General features: G+C 34.3%; 1 protein-coding gene across 10 annotated transcripts in view; it reads right to left on the reverse strand.

The window, feature by feature from the left end:
• Positions 1-16176, reverse strand: part of MYO6 (myosin VI) — a 161801-nt gene that overhangs the window by 49507 nt on the left and 96118 nt on the right. For all 10 annotated transcript variants that reach the window (XM_008006407.3, XM_008006406.3, XM_073022646.1 and 7 more), the window contains 5 exons: positions 15122-15202; positions 11574-11754; positions 4563-4707; positions 2595-2752; positions 833-924 (listed from right to left, as the gene is read on the reverse strand). In XM_008006407.3, the coding sequence (XP_008004598.1) occupies positions 833-924; positions 2595-2752; positions 4563-4707; positions 11574-11754; positions 15122-15202 (657 nt within the window). The remainder of the gene's footprint in view (positions 1-832; positions 925-2594; positions 2753-4562; positions 4708-11573; positions 11755-15121; positions 15203-16176) is intronic.

Consider the following 16176-nt stretch of genomic DNA (forward strand, 5'->3'; position numbering starts at 1 on the left):
CAGGAGAACTGAGGGACGAGAATCACTTGAACCCAAGAGGCAGAGGTTGCAGTGAGCCCAGATCGCACCACTGCACTTCAGCCTGGGCAAGACTTCATTTAAAAACAAAACAAAACAAACAAACAAACAAACAAAAACAAAAAACAGAATGAGAGATGCCAAAGGTAGGGATGAGGGTAGAAAGTTGTTTGGTGTGGTAGAAGGTAGAGACAACAGGCCAGGCGCGGTGGCTCACACCTGTAAGCCCAGCATTTGGGAAGCCGAGGCAGGCGGATTACTTGAGGCCAGGAGTTCAAGACTAGCCTGGCCAAAATTGTGAAACCCCGTCTCTATTAAAAATACAAAAATCTGTTAGGTGTGGTAGCCCGCGCTTATGGTCCCAGCTACTGGGGAGGCTGAGGCAGGAGAATCGCTTGAACCCGGGAGACGGAAGCTGCAGTGAGCCAAGATAACACCACTGCACTCCAGCCTGAGCAACAGAGCAAGACTCTATTTCAAAAAAAAAATAAAAACAAAAATAAATTTTAAAAAAAAAGTAGAGACAACAAAATCATAAAAAGAAACAGAGCTTCAAGTCTATTAAAAGTCACTAATAAAAATAGATGTTCACTTCTGAGGAAGCCCCCATTAAGAGTTTTTATCAGGTCCCTAAACTTCAGCTGAACCATTAACACTTTTGATGTGTTTGAGCCCCGGGGCCTCTGCCGGGCTTCAGTCACCTTCCATTATATAACATCCATCCCCACCAACCAGGGTAACTGCAGCATATCTCTTCCTTGAAATTTAAAACAGCTTTATGCAGATCTTAAATTTAAGTTATAAGGGCAATTACCTCCTTCAGAATCCTTTCATTAAAAAATTGTTGAAGTTTTTCATTGCAATAGTTGATGCAAAATTGTTCATAACTGTTATGCTCAAAGTACTCTGAAAATATAAAACCAGAACCAAGAGTCATTATGAGATCAACTTCATTTCAATTTATCATAGAATAAAATGTAATTGTAATAATGGCCTAATTTAAAATTAGGTTAAAAATACACATATACACATGTATATATATATATTTGTTCTATACTTCCCAAATGTTCTCAAGACAAAACTTTATAGGCATTAAAAGTATTAAAAATACTCTGCTTCAGTTGACAAGGTGTTTCTCAAATGAGATAAATGTTGTATACTAAAAGATATAAAATGTAAGTCACTTGTAACTATTTATATATTTATTTTTCAGACAGATTCCCTGTCACATAGGCTGGAGTGCAGTGGTATAATCTTGGCTCACTGCAACCTCCACCTCCCGGGTTCAAGTGATTCTCATGCCTCAGCCTCCCAAGTAGCTGGAATTACAGACATGTGCCACCACACCCAGCTAATTTTTGTATTTTTAGTAGAGACAGGGTTTCACCATGTTACACAGGCTGGTCTTGAACTCCTGACCTCAAGTGATCTGCCGGCCTCAGCCTCCCAAAGTGCTGGGATTACAGGCATGAGCCGCTGCACCCGGTCAACAATTCTTTAAAGCACAGGTATTAAAGCAATCTAAATTAAGCACAAAAATGACTTAAAATACAAGTGCTTTTGAAGATTTTTTCCTGCATAATCGATAAAATTACTTATCAAAAATGCTGTGGATACGAATTCATTTCTAAAATTAAGAGATTATATTACATGATGTCTAAGATACATTAGGCTTTACAATTTTATAATCCTTTGTGCGTTATGCTAAAACTGTTGTAAAAAAGGAAAAAATTAATAATAATAATAATAATAATTAATAATTCTCTACCTTTGAACCAAAGGTAGTTCAAAGGTAGAGAATTATAAAGTTTAAAATACATATTGCATCAAAAGCAATACTCCATCCCTCCCCAAATGTAAACACTCATACATTTCTTCGGCAAAAACCACAAAGAAGACACTATTCCTTCACAGCCAGAAACAATGCCCACATCGATAAAGCCCAATACAAAACCCATTAGATTTACACTTCAAGATTTTTATATTTTTGTCATTCAGAGCAAAGCAGCATTCATATGCTGGTGACTCATTTCATTTCTGGTTGAACAGCTCTACAGCGGTTTAATTACTTATCTTGATATCTTATCCATTTGATGGAAAATAAAGCTACCTGCTGACAGCAACAGCAATGAATTTCTAAACATACTAATGAGGTTGTCCTGTAAGTTAGGTCAACCTATCCCCAGCTCTACAAATTAGTCAATGGTTTTAGCAACTCTATTTATCTTTTTTGTTATTTAATCAGTGAAAGTATTATCTTTATTAGTAGCACACAAGGATTTACCTTTATTCAGCTGTATTCCTTTTAGAGTATAGAGATATCCTTAACTATAGCAGTTTCAATCAATGTTTTAATCTTAACATTAGTGTCATCAAAACTAATCCCCACGAGTCTTTCCTCTTCTCTTTAAAGTATCAGCTCCCTACCTAGGTCATATTACGAAATGTGAGTGTGGACATATAATTACACATACATCAAGTAAAATGAGTTACAAAGGAGAAAAGATTTAAGAACAAATTCTAATGTGTGAAAAAGTATGAAACGAATACATATTCACAAAAGAAACTCTACTTACCAAAACCAGCAATATCTAGGACTCCAATAAAATAAGATGATGTTTCAAAAGGAAAACACTGATTTACTCTGTTTACCACATGATCAAAAAGATGGCTATACACCGTCTTTGCCAGGGCATCACGAGCATTGTTTGCTTGCTCCACTTTCAGAGGTACCCTATAAAAGAAAACTATACTAGTAAAAATTATTTATGACAGTATACTGTGAAAACGATATCACAGTCAGAGTGCACCTAAACATACCCACAGGGAGAACAAAATAAATACCAAAGGTCGTGTGAGAATAGGACAAAATGGGGCTAAGTAGAAAACTGCTACAAGAGAACTAATGGAATTACCTAAAATTAGATCAAAAGTCTATTATCGGGTTAAAAAAAAGTTAGGCTTAAAAAATCATTTTGACCTTAATTTACATCCTGAATTATTCATCCAAAATTATTCAAAGGAATAACCTTCCTTTTGGCTTTCCTTAAATGCAAAGGAAACAGTGTTTAATTCAGGATAACTTTAAAGTTTGGTAACTTCTTTACACTGTTTAGGATAAAATGTTTACATCTTAAAATTTGAACTGTCCCATCCTACTATTTAATATAACTAACTATATGGTATAACAGTATTAAATGTTGCAAGTACAGACACACAGCCATTGTCCTCAAGAAAACGATAGTCTGATGAAGAGACACTGCACAGAAGAGAATTTCCAAACACCATGCTAAATACTATCATAAAGATAAGCATGGGGTACCAAGAGAGCACCAAAAAAAAAAAAAAAGTCAAATTTGGAAGAAGAATTGTAAGTCATTCAGATCAGCCTGACACTTGATACTTGAGCCTCTCTAAACAGTGATTTCTCACTTACGTTTTCTGCAATGGAACCCTTTCTTGAAGTGAGTTTCATGTGGACACGCTATATACAGAATACATAAAAAGAGCTGCTTTGGATTCTGGAATGGCATCGATTGAAAAAAAGAAACAACAACAAAAAACTGCTTTGGAACAAGGAGAAAATGGGAAAACGGAGGAAGCAACGCCTGAGAACCACCCACCTGCACATGTATGGGCTTTCCCTTGGGCCGCAGAGATATCTCTAAGGAACCAAGTAACTGCAGGCTGTAGGGTGCTGCCCTACAAACTTCTTCCAGAGTTTTTCTTTATAAGAAGAACAATTTTGAATTTGCTTAGCAAAGAATCAGGTTAAGCATACCTTGCTAAAATTTTCAAAAGAGTAAGAGGTAGCCAATTTTCTGAGAGGCTAAAAGCTTTTACAAAAAATTCTTCCTGTTTAAATTTGTTGCAAATTTTTCCGAAATATGTCACTAGAGCTCACTGCCTGTCTTATTTAGTAAGAGATAAAGGGTCTTTTTCCCTTCACAAATGAAGATCCTGCAGGGCCTCAGAATGACAAGGCTGAATGTCAATTTTATTCTACATTACCAAAACCAAAAATATATAAAATACAGGACACGGAGACAAAAGTATAGAAACATCCAGGTACAATCTAAAAGTTCTTGGTTACTGATTTTTAAAATCTTGGTTAAGCCCTTATTTCTTGTCATTTGTAATTTCTCCCAAATAAAGAATCCTAAACATAAGGAAAATGTCATTTGCTAAGTATTTTGCTGAAGTGAAATCTGCTTAATACAAGTTTTAGTAAACATTATTAGCATAAAAAATTAAAGTAAAATGATCTGTTGCCTAAAACTGTCACATATTGATTTATATCATCAGCTCGTATTTTCATAGTTGTAGAAAAATAAATGTCTCTTACCTTATAAATTCCAAATATCAACACGGAACAACTTTTAAGAGCTATGTTAAACTCCATTTATTTATTTGATGGATCACTACACTGAGATGCACAGAATTTTGATCTATCAAGCTCAGGTTTTAAATGTAATGTAACTTATGTTTTTCCTTGACAAACCGCAAGGCAAAATTTTTGCTGCGCAATTAGTTAAGGAACTTACTTTATAACTGTTCCTTTGGTGCCCCCTGCTGTTGTTAGCATGACTCTTGTGGTCAAACTTACTCGAAGATCATCTTGGTCCAAACCCAGTAATTCAGCACAACATTCCAAAGACTGAGCAGATTTATTCTTCAGATTACAACCACCTAATGGAAATATATTTTAACTGAAATTAATAAGTGTTATATAAACCAGATTTTCAAGACCCATTTCTTACAATTATACTTCACTTACAAAAAACTATATAATGAGCAAGGCTTATTTGTAACTCTTAAACCCACCTCACTTTTTCACCATCCTTGTCAAACACCCACACTGCTAAGATCAACAGACGACCCTCCCTTGGGGAAGTCCATGGTATAATCCTTTAAGCACATCAATATTAAACTGCCACTGTTTCATTTTTTATGACCCTATAAGCAAACTACACTAATGACAGATTATAATCCTTTTTAATATATTAACTCTTTAGAGAAATACAGTATCTCATTAAAATTCATATGACTCCAATAAATTTCAAGGAGTAATTTTAGTGCAAACGCTGTAAGGTACCTGAATAGATCAATTTGGACGTATATATCTGTCTATGGATGTGTTTATGCATACGTAATAAGCATGTACTCATATTGCTTTGAAGTGGGTTGAAGGGAGTGAAGAGACAATTACTATTACCTGTACAGGTAGAGTATTCCCTTATCTGAAATGCTTGGGACCAAAAATGTTTCAGATTTTAGATTTTTTCCAATTCTGGAATATCTGCATGATGAGCTCAATTCTAAACACAAAATTCGTTTATGTTTCATATACACATTAATATACATGTATACCACTGTCCAGTTTCTCCAACAGCTTGACTTTCTGTGCTAGAGATCAATACATACAAACGCTTCCTCTTGTTACCCTCAGGGGTATCTGCAAGTCTTTTTCACATTTTCAGTATCTTTAAACTGCAGAGCAGAAAATAGCAAAAAAAAAAAAAAGGGGCAATGCAGTTAGGTCTTGACCCATGTGGGCATTTTGAGAAATCTGCCATTGGCACATCCAGCCTGCACATGTGCCATTTTATTTTTTGTGTGCTTGTGCAGGGGCATGTGAGGAAAAGATATATTGCAGCAGAAGGCGGCCAGGCAGGTCGTTTTTGCCTTAGTACATCATATCTATAGATTTCTATTTATAAGGGCTGTTTTACAAAATACTATAAAGAAAGACAGTGCTTTAGTCTCAGAACTGATCAGGCTCTATAACTACTAGCTATATGACCTTGAATAAGTTACTTATTCTCTTTGTGCTCAGTTTCCTCATCCACAAAACTGGGATAATTACTTTACCTACCTTATGTGGTTGTTATTTAGATTAATAAGGTTATGTATGTGAAGTGCTTGGAATAGTGTCTGGTACACAGAAAGTACTAGATAAAGATTAACTATTCTTTGTATTTATTTATTTGCATTATAATAAAAGTAACATTTTCTAAATATTTTCAGATTAATATTAATAACTGATATATTCTAAGACTACCTAACTTAAAAACTACAAAGAATGTGTGAAAATCATGAGAATTTTATGAGAAATTCATAAGTTACTTAACATACCAATCTCAGAATATGTATGAGAAAAAAATGTGAAAAATGAGACCTTATAATAAGATGTTGTTGGGACAATTCATTGAGGAAAGAACAGCTTCTTTATTAAAGGTACTGGAACAACTGGATGTCCACATGCAAAAGAATGAAGCTGGACCCCTTCCTCACACCATACACAAAATTAACTCAAAATGGAATCAAAGACTTAAATATAAGAGCTAAAGCTATTCAATTGTTACAAAAAAAACATAGGTATGAATCTTCATTTCTTTGATATAATACCAAAATCACAAGCAATAAAAGAAAAAACAGATAAATTAGGCTTCACTGAAATAAAAATTTGAGTTTCAAAGAACACTACCAAATGAGCAAAGATAACACACAGAATGGGAGAAAAGATTCGCAAATTATATATCTGATAAAGGACTTGTACCTAGAATATATTTTTAAAAGTCTTACAACTTGGTAATAAAAAGACAACCCAATTAATAAATGGGCAACGAATCTCAACAGGCACTTCTCCAAAAAAGATATACAAATGGTCAGTAAGCATACAGAAAGATGTTCAGCATTTTGAGCCATCAAGAGAATGCAAATAAAAACCACAAAGAGATAACACTTCACACCCACTATGATTGCTATAAGCACACACATAGTACTGGTGAGGATATGGAGAAAATGAAACCCTCATACACTTTTGACGGGAATAGCTCTGTAAAGTGGAAAAGCTACTTTGAAAAAGTCTGACAGTTCCTCAAAAGGTCAGAGTTTACCATGATGTGATTCAGTAATTCCACTCCAAGGTATTTACTCAAGGGAAATGAAAACACATCCCAACACAAATTTGTCCACAAATGTTCTCGGCAGCATTATTCATAATAGCCAAAAAATGAAAACAACCCGAATGTCTAGAAACTGACAAATGGATAAACAAAACGTAGTATATCCATACAATGAAATATTATTCGGCAATAAAAATAAAATGAAGTACTGCTAAATGCTATAACATGGATTAACCTTGAAGACACTATGCTAAGTGAAAGAAGCCAATCACAAAAGACCACATATTATATAATTCTATTTATATGAAATATCCAGAATAAATTTATAGACAGGAAGTAGATTAGTGGTCACCTAGGGCTGAGAGAAGTGGGCAATGAGGAGTGACTGTTAATGGGTATGGGGTTTCTTTGTGGGGTGATGAAATGTTCTAAATCTATGGTGACGGTTGCGCAACTCTGAAAATACTAAAAACCACTGAAATGTACACTTCAATTGAGTGAAGTGTATGGTATATTAATTAGATCTCAATAAAGCTCCTACCCAAAAAAAAGAAAAAAGAGAGATACTTTGAGAATATTTTGAATGTTTCATTCTATGAAAATGTGCTTATTACCCACGTGTAGGTTCTATACATGTACATATTGCCTAAAATTATATAGCTCTCAAAAAACCAACCATCAAATAATTCATTTAAATATTTCTTCTTTTTTACTATATTGCAAAGTTTCTTACATAACTCCAAAAATTATGTAAGACTAAGAAAAAAAAAACCCAGGATTTTTAATAAGTCTTAAAAGGCAAAATACTATCATGTAAAGTTTTCATATCATTTGTTTCCAAAAAAGAACTTCTTCAAACATTTTAAAAGTTTGTTGTTATAATAACATTTTGTTATGTGGAATTTTAAGAACACAGGCAGTCCCAATAAGTGTTTTCTGCATTTTCATCATGCAACTTCTTTATGACAGTTAAAAGTCCTGTAAGTGCTTATTGGAGAATAATCTTTCCAGTAGAATAATTACAACAATATCAAATTTTTTTGGAGACAGGATTTCACTCTCCCAGGCTGGAGTGCAGTGGTGCAATCATGGCTCACTGCAGCCTCGACCTCCTGGGCTCAATCATTCCACCTCAGCCTTCCAAGTAGCTGGGACTACAGGCATGCACCACCATGCCCAGCTAATTTATTTTGTGCGTGTGTGTGTGTGTGTGTGTGTGTGTTTTGGGTTTTTTTTGTTTTTGTTTGTTTTTTGTTTTGTTCTGTTTTATGGGGTCTCACTATGTCACCCAGATTGGTCTTGAAATTTCTGAGCTCAAGTAATTCTTCTGCCTCAGCCTCCCAAAATGCTGAGATAACAGGCATGAACCACCATGCCCTGCCAAAACCAAGTTTTTTTCAAATTGCTAAGACATGCCAAATTAAGCTCCCTAGGGAAAAAAGAAATCACTTCTAATTAGAAAGAAACCATTTGGACCTATAGGAAGAGTCACAGGAAGGGTGAAGACAAATATAAAATCTTAGCTTTTAAAATAATTAATTTAATCATGTATTAATCTTATTAATTCCCTGCCTCCTTCCAATCTTCCTTGATTTCTGTTCACTTTCCCTTCAACAGAAGGAAGTTAGAGAAGAAAAATAAGAGATAATGCAAAAAGCACTACCTTTTGGGCATGTCATACTCTTCAACTAACCTGATCATGCAACACTTAAAATACTCTATACAACTGCATCTTCTACCACAGGGTAGTAACAAGAGGTGTGAAGATGCCATTTATCACTTCTAACAACATTTCTAAAGTGTGTATTAATTATTGTAAAGATTTTTTTTGTGTTAGAATCTCCCACATGTGCTCCTTTGGTATAACAATGCTAGAGAGCAAATGAAATGTATGCTAACATTCATTATATTTTCAAAACAAATCTTCCAATCCTTCAAAAAACAATAAAAAATTTTAATGCACATTAAGAGCATATCTAATTTTGCTTGAATTTTTTTTCATTTTAAATTGGGAGCAATCTGTATTTTAATTGTACTTACTCATTTAAAGCACTTACAATGATTACTATGTGCCAGACACAAGAATTCAAATCATTTTACAAATATTTAACTCAGGTATTCCTCTTTATAGCATGAGGTAGGGACTATTATCTTCAGTTTACAGTGAGGAAACTGAGACATGAAAAGGCTAAGTTCCCTGCCTAAGGTCACACAAATAGTATGTGGTAAAGTATCTGGATCAGGAGCACATGCTCCCATCTACTGTGTTATGTTGCATCTCACATTATTGATTTCACAGCATTACGGAACATTAAATCGGAAAATCATTAAGACATCTATTTTAGTCTGTTCATTCACAGATCACAAATTTCAGTGGCCTGGGAGAAAGAAGGGACAATTATCACAAGCCTCTGAGTTAGTCAGACATGAGCAGAACCAGCTCTCACATCTACAACTTCATCAATAACCACATGCATCATTTCAACACAGGTTCCACTTTTGTAAAATGGAGATGATATCCCCTACCTCATTATATTTATGATATACAGATTACAATTATGATGTTTATGATGACATACAGAATAAGAAGGGACCTGCATATAACTTTTTTTAATCTTCTTTTTTTTCCTGTCTTCTTGTGCTCTTTCCCTGTATGCACACTACCGCTAGTGAGAGGAGGCGCCAGCTGGGCTTCCTGGGTGGAGTAGGGGCTCAGAAAGCTGTGAAACTCACTCATGTCCTGCATCAGGACTTACTTTGGTCCTGGATGAATATTAAAAATATGTGCTTAAAATATTCCTAACACCAGGATTTGTACATGTGTTTTCTTCCCCAAGAAAGCTATAAACAGCAAAAATTTTGCCGTAAGCTTCCCTATGTCCTCTCTCCCTCTCTCCCTTTCCCCTCCCCTGAAACTAAAAGAAATGTTAAATGCCCATTTTTCTGTGACCAGCCGGCCTTATCTATGCTCCTAATTCCAATTCCTTGTAAACACACTTTGTAAAGTCCCATAAAATCCTGTCTCCTTTGCTATGCTGCGGCAAAGTCATAAAGTAAATAAAACCTAATTCCGGTTTTCCTCAAAATCTAAAACATATCACAAAATAATTTGCTGCCTTTGCTTCTCGCTCTGGTAACATTTTCCCGCTGCACGTATTTCCCGCCTTAAAGAGTTTAAAAGGCAACTGCATAATCTAACTCTGGCTACCCACTCAGGACCCCTTCCACGCTGTGAAAGCTTTGTACTGTCACTCTGCTCAATAAAGTCTACAGCTTTTTTTTTCTCTTGGTCCCTGTCTCCATCACTCACCGCGGGCAGCTGCCACACCAATTCTTTGATGTGGCTAAGGCAAGAACCTTTAGCGTTACACTAGCTACTGATTGTACTTTAAAAGTCCTTCTCATGGTTTATTCAATTTTACAACTGAAGAAACCAAGGCTCAGAGAGCCTCTGGGATCTAACACCAAAGCCCATTATTGAGTACTACATTAAATGGTGCTGTAGGTTTTCCTTAACTCATCCTTGGTATAAGATCCTACAATAATGTCTTAACATAGGGGTTGACAATCTTTTTCTCTAAAGGGCCAGACAGTAAATAGTTTAGGCTTTGCAGGACATATAGCCTCTGTTGCAACTACTCAACTCTGACACTAGCAAAAAAGCTGGTACAAACCACACATAAATGGGTGTGGCATTGTTCCAATAAAATTTTACTTACAAAAAACAGGCAGTGGGCCAAATTCTTCGTAGTTTGACATTCCCTGTATTCACAGATCAAATTTTGAATTATGTAAAGTCCTACTGTTTATGTACAGACTGAAACATTAGAGTTGAAAAGTTGCTTTTCTTTTCAATGTGTATAAGATTAAAATTTTCATTTATCATTAATAAAGTACATGGGCTTTTATATATTAAATTGCCCTAATTAATTTATCCAATGATCCTGAACATTTTAAAAAATGCCTTAATAGCTGGCCAGGCATGGTGGCTCATGCTTGTAATCCCAGCACTTTGGGAGGCTGAGGTGGGCGGATCACGAGGTCAGGAGATCAAGACCATCCTGGCTAACACAGTGAAACTCCATCTCTACTAAAAATACAAAAAATTAGCTGGGCATGGTGGCAGGCGCCTGTAGTCCCAGCTACTCGGGAGGCTGAGGCAGGAGAATGGCGTGAACCCAGGAGGCGGAGTTTGCAGTGAGCCAAGATAGCGCCACTGCACTCCAGCCTGGGTGACAGAGTGAGACTCCGCCTCAAAAAAAAAATGCCTTAATAGATGATAGAGAGTTAATCTCCTCACCTATTGGAAAAGTGCAATATAACTGGAAATTTTAAAAAGTGAATATAACTGGAAAATTTAACTAAAAATTACCCTAAATTCATCAGGATAAAATAATCAGTTGTTTATTCTTCAAAAATGAGAAGTTTATTCCTAAGCAATATCACTGATTTATTCACTGATTTGTTGATCAGAATTACCGATAATGAAACAGTCTTCATTTGGGAGATTCAACATGTAACCCAGTATATTTTAGATATTTCTTAAGCATTTTTTAAGCTGCTGCACATAAACAGATTCAATTTTCATATTACAAATAACAGAAATTCTATTTAATTTTTTTCCTCTTAAAAAAATAAAAAACAAACCTGAAGTGCTGCCAGCTTCCTCAAAATCAATATTTCCAAGGTGCAAGACACCAGCTACTACCCGGAAGAGATCAAGCTTTTCTTCATCATCCAAACCAATTTTTTTCATAGCCGTGCACATTCTAATAAAATCACCATGGTCATCTAATAGAGGATCTTTCATAGAACCTGCCTTAAGGTACTACAAAACAAGAAGACACCAATTAACTGATTGTTACATTATTTAAGTACACTAAAACTACTACACCAGGTCAATTAATGTACTACATAACATGCAAAAATAAATTCTGTCAATGGGAAAATCTTCACTATTCTAACATTCAAAAACTAAATGACCAGGAAAAGTATACACAGGATCTCTCTGTTCTATTTCTCTATTTGCTACGTGTGAATCTACACTTACTAGCAAAAATTGCAATTAAAATAATGGAATTAGATGTTTTTTCAATTAAATTACAATTTTTACTCTAAAGTCTTATAATCCAAGGATATTAGAAAAAGATAAAAAATTCAGTGGAAAAGGAGGGAATATCAATATTTGTATCAACATTACAGATTTTTTAAAAATTAGGTAATGATAAATATATTCATTTAATTATTCCACAATGTATACATGTATCAAACATTACACTGTACTCCAATGTACGGTATAAATATATATTATTCTTGTCAATGAAAAAAAAGAAAAACTAAGTTAAAAAGCGCAATAAAAAATTAAATGTGACAATTAGTATGACACTTCTTTAGATTAACTGCCACCAACTGCACCAATATTAAGTAGTAGTAAATAATGAGCAGGCTGATACAATTTTCATACCTTAGAATTCTTTTTTAAAGTTTTTTATATGCATATATATATATATGGTAAAGTATATGAGTAAGCACTATGCTTACTCTAATAATTTACACAATGACTTGAAACATTTCAGAAAAAATTAGAAGAAAATTTGTTTTCTCTCCTAAAAGAACTTGCATCTAATGTACTCATTTGTTAGACTCTATACCAACTCAGAAGAAAAAAAGAAGAAGAAAGTCAGGTCTGCAGAAACTAGAAGGAGAAACCTAAAAGTTACTGGACACAAAAAGATTGTACTAGAAATTTTCCAGAACTTGAGAATACATAATTTAACATTAAGTAACAGGATCACAATTAACTGGTCATTAAAGATGCCTCCTGGAGACGGATTTTTTTTCCTCCCAGTAAACAAATGATTCCCAGCTCAAGCTGTAATTGTCTTTCCACAAAATTATTTAAAATGTTCAATTATGAATGTGCAACATTTCTGGAAAATATCTAAGACAATAAAATTCAATTTATTCTTAAAAGAAGCAAAGGAAACAATCACATGCAGCCAAAACTGTTCAGCAGAAAACACACATCATGCAGAATTTTTAGTCTTGCAGTAGAAGAATTGCTTCATTTAAAAACTGTTTCTAATCAAAAGTTAATGAACATGTTTGCTGTATGGCAGACTAAAAATACTGCATTTTTCTAAAAATTACACACAACCTAAAGACATTCAGATGGAACTGGGCAAAGGGTTTAATTAGTCAAAATGATCACCTCATCCTCCTGATAAAGAAGACATAAAAAGTAATTTAAACATATTAATCCATTATTTAACTATACACATAAACACACACACACTCAATGCGAATAAGATTTCTGACAGAGTATACTGACTCTAGAATAAAAGGGTAATTTTCTTCTTTGGAGAGTACATGCTACTCTTTGGAGAGTAAACTTCAGTTTTCTTTCCTCTCTACTCCATTTTTTTCCATGGCAAATGATCAAATTTCTGTCTTCCCCCCACCCTTCAGAACTGCTGCAATGTCCCACTAGGAAAGGTCTCCATTATCTTAGTGAAAAGAATATAACTACTATATTTTGATATCTCAGAAAAACATAGTCTTATCAAGACAAAGAAAGACACCATAATAAATATTAATGTTGCTTCTTAAAGTACCAACCATGGCTATAACAAAGCTTATAGTTTGTAATTCAGATTCTGTATCTATAATGATATATAAAATATCAAATTAAACAAAAACTAACTGTAGGGTTGTCTGCTTAGAATTTTAAATAAAGGAATATTTTATTTGCTTTCTATCCTTTTATATAAATATACTAAAAACATAAATCATCTCATCCATTTTAAGAGGAGTCAAAAATATCGGGCTTACAAATGTAGAAGCATTAAAAACTGACTATTATAAAAACTTGTTCGCTTACTCAATTTAAATTTTTAACAAAATTAATAAAAGTAACATTAACAAGTATCTATCATTAATCCTTAGTATTTCATAATTTAAGTCCCTGGAGTACATGCAACTTAGTACCACCTACTAAACACTACATATTAAAATTTAGAAGGGTTGTAAATTTCTAGATTAAGAAAATGTTTTATAAATAATTAATGGTATAATTATATCTAATTATTCTTAGAAATATAATTTACTGAAACCAATATATAAATTTTTCATATTACATAAATATGATGTTTTAAACAGAACTACAATAATATACAAACTTTTTTTTTTTGAGACAGTCTCATTCTGTTGCCCAGGCTGGAGTACAGTGGCGCATCTCCGCTTACTACAGCCTCCGTCTCCTGGGTTCAAGAGATTCTCCTGCCTCAGCCTCCCGAGTAGCAGGGATTACAGGCACATGCCAACACACTTGGCTAATTCTTGTAATTTTTTAGGAGAGACAGGGTCTTATCATGTTGGTCGACCTGGTCTCGAACTCCTGAACTCAAATGAGCCACCCGCCTCAGCCTCCCAAAGTGCTGGGGTTACAGGCGCGAGCCACTTCACCTGACCAGGTTTTTTTTGTTTTTAATTCTGTTGCCCAGGCTGGAGTACAATGGCATGATCATGGCTCACTGCAGCCTCCACCTCCAGCGTTCAAGCAATCTTCCCACTTCAGCCTCCCAAATAGCTAGAACTACAGGCATACATGACCTCTCCCAGCGAATTTTTTTTATTTTTTGTAAAGATGGGGTTTCACTATGTTTCCCAGGCTGGTCTCGAACTCCTGGCTTCAAATGATCCTCCCGCCTTGGCCTCCCAAAGTGCTGGGATTACAGGTGTGAGCCACCACATCCAGCCTATAACATTTCTTCCCAAGAATGCTTAATCTATTTACTGTCTACATCAAGGCTCACTTCAGTCTTGAAATAGACAATAAATTATAAAAGACATATTCTTAAGCTCAAGTGGTAACATAAGAGTAAGTTTCAAAAATGCTAGAAGAGACTGATTCTTACGCAATTTAATACCTTCATGCTTGAAAACAGAATGAGAGGAGAGCAGTGCAGTGATGCCCAACCAGAAAGAACAGAACCTGTTGCTTCACTAGATACCAACAAGAGGTATAAAGTATTACACTGTGAAAGAGATTTAGATGAATATTTAGTTTTTTAAAGTATAAGCCTAAAAGTCAGAACTCTTACTTGGGCTCCAAAATAAAAATTATAACACATCTTTCAGAATGTTTTTTTTTTTTTTTTTACATTAAAGATTTTAAGAAAAATGGTCTACTATACCTCAGGACTTTTGCGGTTCTGTAAAATCTGTTTGTCCGTTTCTTTGTTAGCAAAGTATCTAGTGCAGCCTCGGTTTAAATACTATGAAAAAACAAATTAAATATAATTAACATATATGATCCACAGGGAAATAATACAGGAGAAAACACAACTTATAAAATAGTGCCAACCATGACGAATTTCTGAACACAACCTAAGTACTGTTTAATCTCACCATTAAAATCAATACTTCTATATTTTATAAACATTTTCTTCCTACTAATAAAACCAGGAATATTAAAAATCCTAATCTCTGAAAGGAGATTAAATAAAATGATTAAAATAAAGATCAATGACATAAAGGTTTTCTACTTTTAAAGGGCAACAATTTTATATCTTTTCAGTATCAAAAATCTAAATACAGCGCATAAAATCCTGAAAATCAACTTCCTACTAAATATGTAGAATCACAAGTAAGGACCCATACTGTAGCTTAATTTTTCAAGCAGTATTTTAAATTCTGAAAAGTTAAGAAAGATAAATACTATCCTTGATTTTCTTAATTTTTTATTTTTAGAGTCAGTTTTTTAAAACATGCTTTTCACATTTATTGAAAACTAACAATGACTGTACATAAATTACAGTACTTGCTTTATGGATCAAATAATTTAAGGTTTTCTTATTTCAATGATTTACTTTGCTTACCAAAGGCTTTCAAAAGCTAAATGCTTCCAAAATATAAAACAAGAGGAGTAGTTCAAAAAAAGAGCATATATCGGTATCAACAAGAATCTACTGCTCACATTTATTGGTCTTGCAACTGAAGTCTTGCGTCATTTAAAAACTGTTTCTAATAAAAAGTGAATGGACATATTTGCTATATGGCAGACTAAAAATACTGCATTTTTCGGAAAATTACACACAGCCTAAAGACATTTACATGGAATTGGGCAAATCTGATCAGGAAGGATGTACACAGAGAACAGGATGGACAAGTTTTTTAAACATCTCAGCTTGTAAACATCTCTTAAATCAGGTGACTATGATTTTATTGTACCATGGCATGAATTCCCAGA

This window comes from Chlorocebus sabaeus, chromosome 13, assembly GCF_047675955.1.
Source record: "Chlorocebus sabaeus isolate Y175 chromosome 13, mChlSab1.0.hap1, whole genome shotgun sequence".
In the NCBI taxonomy this organism is placed as follows: Eukaryota; Metazoa; Chordata; class Mammalia; order Primates; family Cercopithecidae; genus Chlorocebus; species Chlorocebus sabaeus.